Source organism: Sipha flava, unplaced genomic scaffold (genome assembly GCF_003268045.1).
Source record: "Sipha flava isolate LNK unplaced genomic scaffold, YSA_version1 66_pilon_pilon, whole genome shotgun sequence".
Lineage (NCBI taxonomy): Eukaryota > Metazoa > Arthropoda > Insecta > Hemiptera > Aphididae > Sipha > Sipha flava.
Window position 1 is genome coordinate 1668207 of NW_020273606.1, and position 9097 is coordinate 1677303.

The 9097-nt window shown below is 25.4% G+C and overlaps 1 protein-coding gene and 1 pseudogene across 1 annotated transcript; one reads left to right on the plus strand and one right to left on the minus strand.

The window, feature by feature from the left end:
• Nucleotides 1-4433: 4433 nt before the first annotated feature.
• On the minus strand, nt 4434-6057 carry LOC112691798 (radial spoke head protein 9 homolog). The gene is given in 7 exon segments (XM_025566202.1): nt 4434-4591; nt 4650-4764; nt 4766-4800; nt 4863-5022; nt 5105-5240; nt 5242-5373; nt 5831-6057. Coding segments are annotated over 7 exon segments (963 nt in total).
• A 2111-nt stretch (nt 6058-8168) lies between these two features.
• LOC112691722 overlaps nt 8169-9097 on the plus strand; it is a 1764-nt pseudogene continuing 835 nt past the window's right edge.

Genomic DNA, 9097 nt, shown 5'->3' on the forward strand with positions numbered 1-9097 from the left:
CTTTCCGCGGCGGAAGAGAGTTGTCAAACACTTTAACGTCCTCCTCGGTCTAGGGGGACGATTCGCGAACGTCGCGTTTTAGAAATTCATCCGAAACATAATGCCGTGTGGGGTGATTTTTTCCGAAGTATTTACTTCGTTCGTTTTCTCGGTCGATTCATTTTTTTTCGAAAAAAAAACTAGTTCTTTTTTCATTCGTGATCGCATGTTGTGCTCACGAATATTTTGCAGAAAGTATAGCTTTTCATCATTTTTGTCTACAAATTTTTTTCTATAGTTTTTTCTCAAAACAATTGATACTCTGGTTCGATTTTAAAAATCGAATTAGTTTATTAAAAATTTTTGATTTATACCAAGTTAATATACTTATCCCTACTGCCACTTCATTCCATTCGTGTAAATACTTATGAATAATTAGCATTTAATGCAATTTTTATTTTCATCAGAAAATCATTTAAACATATTATTTTCCCCAGAGGATTTAAAAGTCAACAAATGATAATACTTAAAATAAGTGAAAATTAAAATGTCTTCAATAATGTGTATTTATAATTTCAAATCAATTCATGATGGTATTAATGTATACAGATAGATTGATCGAAAACTTAAATGTTTAACATTAAAAAAAAAAAAAATAATTGTAATAATAATAAATAATAAAAATTTATAATAATAAATAATTTTATTTTAATTCAAAAACTTTTGAATTTACAAATAAAATGAAAGTTAAAATTTATTCATAATATTTATTTTTTAATTGATTATTTCACATTGAAAAATAGCACATTTCATTTTCTAGGTAAAACCGGTATAACTAATTATTATATCACCCTTATATCACTTAATAAACCAAACATATATAATAAAATATAATTAAAACATGTATCATTATCAATTAGGTATACGATTATGATATAGATTTAATTAAATTATTTATCTTATTAATAACAATTCTACAGGCATGTATAGAGTAAAATGTTCAGTATTTTTACACTATTAATTAGTTTTTCATTGGAAGATTTGAAGGATAAAAGTATTGGTTGTATACGGCAAGATTTACACACATTAAATATAATCATTAACAATTACAGATTATGAATAAGTAAAAAGTAAACCCATTATTGAATTCACATTTATTATATTATCTAAACGATCAATATTTTTAACTCTACACTGTACGAATTAAATTCAAGGTCTGATTTTTTTAGCGAAAAAATTTGTGCACCTGTAATTATGGTTACAGAACATTGGAAAAATATTTTTTAACTCTTATAGATTTTTTTAAAAATGTATTACCTATGGTACATCCCACGCTTAAAACATAAAACATTTTCTGTTCGAATCATGAGCCTTTATTTATTCTTAAGTCTCAAAAATATTATGTTACAATAGGAATGTTAAACTGAATATATTTAAAACTATACTAAAAAACAAATTTATACATAAATAAAAATTACAAGTTTTTTAAGATACAACAAATAATCAAAAATAACATTACTTTTGAAACACTAAAAAATTATTTAATACAATTTAAAAATAAATTGTACTTTTCGAGTTATAAAACATAATTAGGAACTATTTGTTTTACCTAATTAGGAGCAAAAAAATTATTCGTTATTTTGTTTGAAAATCTTTAAAACAATTTCTGTTGACACCGCAACAAAAATATCACATTTAGTACAAGTGCTTGCATCAGTTTTCCACATTTTTGATATTCACCGTTGCCTTGTTTTTTTTATATTCTGGCCAATGATAAACCATCCCTACTGATTTCTTCAGGCGTTATTAAATGAGTATGCTGTTTAGGCCTTTTTATCTGTTTTTCTTCTTCATTAGATGGTCTGCCTCTTTTTGGAGTAGATACAGCCATTGTCAATGAAAATGCAACTTTTGTCCGAAAATCAAATTAACTTAATTTTGGTACTACTATACCATTTTCATTTTCCACTCGTCTATAGAGTTAACCATGCATTAAAGATTAATATATCAATGAAGTGGTAACAAACTCTCATGCACCACTTTTTTTGTTCGTATTTTAATTTTATAACATCCAATCAAAGAATTAAAAAGATCAACACCTCTCATATAATAGTTGTATTCATTAATTATAGAAGGGCACTTTACTTCCATATTTCTTTTGGATTTTTTATCAAATCGATTGATTGACGTTTCAGGTAATATGCCATAATAAAATGAAAAAAGTTTCACCAATTTATTATCTTTCCATATGACTGAAGTTATGGGAACGCTGTTAACTACAGTTAAATATTCGTATGAAATTCCCCTCAGTTCTTTAAGCATATTACAATATTATAATACACATTATAGTGTTATAATTTTTTTTTTTTATTAAATTATAATTTCAAATATTTATCTTTTATTAAGAATATGAAAAGTATAGAGCCTCAGTAGATATTTAAAGCTCGTCCAGCAACTGTACTAAAAAGTAAACCATTTGTACCTAAACTTAAAAAAAAAGTGAGTCAAAAAAATAAATATTTTAACACTGAAAGGCGTGCTCAAGAATGGATGGTTTTTGAACAAGAAATGAAAGAAACATTTTCTCATTACGAAAAAATGCCGAAAGAGGTATGAATTATAAATTATGTACTTAATTATCGATTTTATTAAATTTCTAATGCTTATTATTGATTTAAAAAGAAGAAGAACGTAAAATGAGAGAAATGAAGATAGTAAAAAGTAGGTACCTATTAAAGATATTTAGTAACAGTATAAAGATTTTTTGTTTTGATTACATGATAATATTTTGTTCACTTGAATTATTTTGAAGTTAATAGTTCGTTATACATTGATTCGCTGATAGGGTGATTCCCCTTTATAATTATTCTGGTGTGCAGTCGTGGCCCGCCCTCAAATTGAGTGTAGTATATTTACATATATATTTTATAATTTATCGTATTTTATGTAGTTTGTTTATTAATTACAATTGATTTTCTTAAACAAAATGTAACAAGAACACTGGTCACCTATTTAAAATAAACAAATTATTAAGAATATAATCATATATTATGATCTATTACTAAAAAATTTTAAAAATATTTTTAGTAAGAATATTATTTACTAAGATATAAAATAAGAGTACATGACCTTATATAAAGATTGTTAATAACATTTTGTACTAAATATACCGAGTAAAAAATAAAATATTTGATTAAATTAAATATGATTATGTTTCTAAAATAAAATTATATAAAATCAATCAATTGATTGCATTATTGTTTATAGTATTATATTTATCTGTAAAATTTAATTTGAATACGTGAAACAAAAATTCGCAGAGCGATGTGAATGTTGATAATTTTAAAAATTACTGTAATAATAGGAATATTAACTCCTGAATTTATTATTATATATATATAATATTGTCATATTGGGAATATATTAACACTTAATTAAACCTAAATTATTTATTTATATATTATTATTACCATAATTACATCGTGGTCAACTTTCAAAGCCTTTTTATAAATTACGATTATTTAGTGTTTATTTAATTATTATTTCATTATTAACTTAAACCAAATGTAATAAATAAATTTGATTAAAATTTCCATCCATTTTTTTATTCTTTTAGAATGTACTAAAATTTTTATAATTTTTTATAAAAAATTAATTATAAAACGAAATTTTATTATAACTTAATTTTCTACTTTGTACTTTAATTAGGATAGCGAATAACTACCAACTATAATATAACCTAAAATTAAAATAATATAATTATATTACAATTAGAGTTATAATTACAGTTAATTTCAATATATTTCTATATATATTTTTGTAATTAATTATTAGTTTCATTAAACAATTAAATTAGATAAATAGTAATAAACTATTAGTTGTGAAGATTTTAAAATTTAAATTTTCATCTGAAATCTTTCATTTAACTAATTGCCATGGTTTTTTTTTTCTCAAGAACTTTTATTTTAATCTGATCAAATAACATTATTACTACTTTCAAATACCTCATGTAATATATTGATTTCAGCTAATTATTTCGTCAGAATATTAACTAATTTATTATAAATAGATACTGCGTATACGTTATTATATGAACAACATCCATTATCTACTTTAAGTATATCAATTGCATCTTCTGACATCTGTGTAGTATTACATTATAATTACATTGTTTGTATAAATATGTACACAGTTTTAAATAATTGGTATCATAATCTCACCAGTACATTAAAAAAAAAAAATTCATAGATAAATAGTTAAATAGTTTTTAAAATTAGATGAGAAAAATAACATCAAAGTAAAAATCAATCGATTTACAAATATACTTAATTTATAACAAATCAAAATTTAATAAATCTCTAACTATGAGCATTTGAGTAATACAACATAATTATATTAAATTTAAAATGTTAGTACCTAATATTTTTTATTTATAAGTATGTCGATAGTAAAATTTAAATCATAAATGGCAAGTCTAGGTTTTTTATACCATCTCCATTGTAAAAAAACCCATTTACTCCTGTACTCATATCTTGGACGAAAACAGCACCTGGCCATAATAAATGGTTCATAATTAAATATCGATTATAAACAGTTTGAGAAGTCCAACATCCTGTAAAAAGATGAAAATAATTTTTAAAAAAAATAATTAAATAATTAAAATAATATACCTTTTGGGATATCATTAACAATCGATTCTAAAAAATCAATTGAACCATTGTAATCAGATCGTACTTTATTTTTTACGCTGTTATGTGTACAATATTTTGGATTTATATGAAAAAAAATTCTGTTCATTTCCAATTTCGGAGAAGTCTAAACCTATAAAAATTAAGAAGCGCATGATTTCATGAAAATACATTTCAATTTAATACAATTTATACCCTTAAAGTAAGGTGCTTTAACTATATTTTCATTTGGTAACTTGTAATAAAATCCTCGTGGAACTATATGACTTTCGTTATCAATCATTTTTATAGTTATGGCTAGTCGATCTTCTTCTTTGATCGTATTTTCGGCTTCAAAAGTATTCGCAACAGACTCCTTAAAAACATTAAAAATAAATCGATATTATTACGTAATAAATTTACTGAAAAAAATTTGATATATTTTAATTTAACCAAACCTGTTCTACTATTTCTTCTGGTTCAGAAATTGATAGTAAATCATCGAAAACTATACTTTCTAATGGTTTTGTTTCTTCGTCTTCTACGTATTCATTGTTTATTATAATACTTGAATTGGCAGATTGCACCAAAGACTTTTTTTTTTAAATTATATTTCTCGGCTATAAATCTTGGATTACCATTAAATTTAGTTTTTACTTGGCATGCTACATTTGATTTAAATGTTGACCAATCAGTAGGCATTACATCCCATTCTAAAATGTTTTGTCTGTTTTATTTTTAAAACAAAACATTGAATTATCGATCCGTTAATTTATTTCATGTGATCATCACGTGATATATGTAACGTAATAAATTGTATTTATTTGAAATATTATGTGTAGATTGTATAATACTTATAATAACTTTGTTATAGATTAATCACTACGTAATTAATCTAAGAATATGAGTTGTATTGATATTGTTAATTAACCTTAGTATATAAAGGGAATCTATATGTTATTCGGGGCCTCATTTCTGACTTGCATCTTGTAAAGACTTAAGTAATTCGTATGTGGAGAACTGCAGTCTAAACTTTTCTCGTGTATAAACTATTCAAGTATTATATAGTAATTAAAATCATCGTTGTTTTATTTTATTTAATTAATCTAGTTAGGCTATTCGACGGGCTTACTACAGTTTTAATAGTTTACATAAATTTTAAAAATAGCGTATCTTAAACTTACGTGTAAAAAAACATCCTGTTTTTAATTGGATCCTTATGATAGCCATAAGCAACATAGTAATCATTAGACAACGTTACAATGCGGCCCCACAAATACACAGAATCAAAATGATTTTCACTTTGTAATTGAATTAATGAATTATACAAAATTGGTACAAAATCCTCATTTATTGAACATCCAGCCACTTTCAGTACATCAAATAGATTGTACAAATATTTTACGTCCATGTTGTTTTAAATATTATTTAGGTACGAATAATACTGCATTGTTCATTTTAATTATTCTTAAATGTATTTATTTTTAAAATTGCTATGTGTTGTTACTCAGGTGATATTATTGAATTGAACAAAGTTTATTTAAAAAAATAAAATACTACATTTTTTTTAAACAGCAAAATATTTACCAATTTTTTGTTTTTAATTTTTAGAAAATCGAGTTCTATACATCTTTGATATTATAATATTAAATTACAAGTCCCCAAATTCGTACCATATTTATTTCATAATTTAAGCAATTATGATGCGCATTTCATAGTTGCAAAGTTAGGTTATGATATAAATACAATTACAGTTATTCCAAATAGTGCGGAAAAATTTATATTTTTTTCCAAGTATATATCCAACACATTTTCAATACGATTTATTGACACGTACAGATTTATGGCCTCGAGTTTGGCTACCCTTAGTTCAAATATAATTACATCCGACTTCTCAAATTTCAATGAAACAAGAAAAATATTTAAAACATCAAATCTACATCTCGTAATACGTAAGGAGGTTTACCCTTAAAAGTACACTGATACATGGGCCAAATTAAATGAAACAAGTCTACCGCGGAAAGAGTTATTTTATAGTTAATTAACTGAAAACCATGTGAGTGGTGACTAGGGCGTATTTTAAGGAGGCGAAGGGAGTGATCGACCCCCCCTGAATGCGTATTTAAGGAATCGATTATATGAGATTGTGATATACACATTGCAAATTTTTTTAATGTGGATCATTTTATAACGAAATAAAATTACGCGGGTCTGTGAATAGTGAATTGGGATTTTTGTTGGATATATACTTAGTGAAAAATCAAATAAAACACTAGCGTAATTTTCAAAACACAAACAAGTGTTAAAAATAACTATACAAAAGTCAATTTTTAGTGAATCCGGCATTAGATTAGAAAAAAAAACAAAAATATCAAGGATTCACCTGATTTAAAAACTACCAAAAATTTGACTTGTAAATTTTGAGCCTAAATTGAAGAAAAACTTTGAGTCGCCCCTCCCCCAGGGAGTAAGTCTAAATACGCCCTACGATAACTATGAACACGCAAAAAAATTTATGGAGACATTGTGTCAGTATAGTGACCTCTATTATCTAATCTTTATTATTGATATACTACTTCTAGTCGATATTTTTGAAAACTTTAGAGTTATATGTCAAAAAAATATACAATCTAGATTCAGCATTTTATTATACGGTGCCTGGATTTAGTTTCGTTTATATGTTGAAGTATACTGAAAAACAAGTACAACTAAAATTACTTTTCGACTACAATATGATTTTATTGATTGAAAAAGGTACAACTACATTTTTTTAAATCCTTAAATGATCCATTAAAAATTAATAATTAATTAATGCTATTTGAATAGGTATCCGAGGTGGGCTTACACAGGCGTGTATGCGATATGAAAAGACGAATAATGAAAATACTATGGATAACCATGACACGTCGAAACCTGATTCATGGATTATTTATCAAGACTGTGATTATAAATATATAATTAAAATAAAAATTTTAATAATTTTTTCACATAATTTATGGCAATAACTTATACGGATGGGCTATGGCCATTGGTGCAACTAGGGGGCCTATCCCCCCAAAATGTATTATAACACCCCCAAATTTTTTTGATTATTGAAAATGTAATGATAATTTAAGCATGGGATGTATACTAAATAATATGTGTATATGACGCAAAGAATTATTCAAAAATAAATTGCATAAATATAAAATATTATTATTATAGTTTATTTTGTAATTCTTACAATCCTACATAATTAATAATAATATTGTTATCTAATAAATGTCACGGACGACGGTGGAATATTGCGTTGGTGTTATGTCATATTTTATGTAAAACATATTACATAGAAGTAGGTACATGATTTTTAATAATATAGTATGGTAATAATATTTTATGATTGTTTTTATTTCAATTAATAATTATTGTTCTGTGGCTGCGGCAATGGGTGGTATGAGGGGCAAAGCCCCCCATGGTTCACATTAACGAAATTTATTTGTAGGGCTTCAGCCCCTCCCTAATATTTTATACCTAGTTGCGCCAATGGCTATGGTACAATATATGCCATACGGTGGTTTCACGTGGGAAGAATCATCGCTCAACGGGTTTAATGATTTAACAGACATATCTGATATCGGCCGCATTTATGAGGTTGATATATCTTACCCACAACATCTACATGATTTGTATAGTGATCCTACTAAAAAACAATAGTCTTATAGGTTCCAAAGTATGAAAACTAATGGTAACTCTACAGCCAAAGAAAAATTATATTATTCACTAGGTACCGAAAGCAAGCTATCGCTAACGGACTCATAATTAAAAAGGTGAATATTTCATGTTATTTAGTATACATTTATTATAAAATATTTTATTTTATAGGTACATAGAGTTATACAATTTAAACAGTCATTATGGTTGGGCAAATACATAAATTTAAATACGGAAATGCGAAAAAAAGGCAAAAAATGAGTTTGAAAAAGATTTTTATAAATTGATGAATAATGTGAATGAATAATAGTGTTTTAGATATGTTATTACCAGTGGCGCCCAGACAGATTATTAAGAGGTGCAATTGCATGTGCTCTCGTCGAGGGTGGGTGTATGGATGGGTTACAGAGTATATAATTGGACAACTTGAATACCAAACATTATGGAGTATGCTAAGTAAATAACATTATTATAACACAAACATTATACCTATACGACACTGGGTGTAGACATCTTAATTTTAATTAATTATAATAAATCTTAATTTCTTAAATTTATAGTTATTTTAAGAGTTAATTACAGTTACACACAAAAATTTAAACGAACGTTTTTTTTTTTAAAAAAAAAGAAAAAAATTGGTGGGTGAGTGGTTAATTTTTTTTAGTTGCATGTGCTCTTAAAATACTTCTGTGCGCCACTGGTTATTACTATTACTATTATTATTATTATTATTATTATTATTATTATTATTATTATTATTA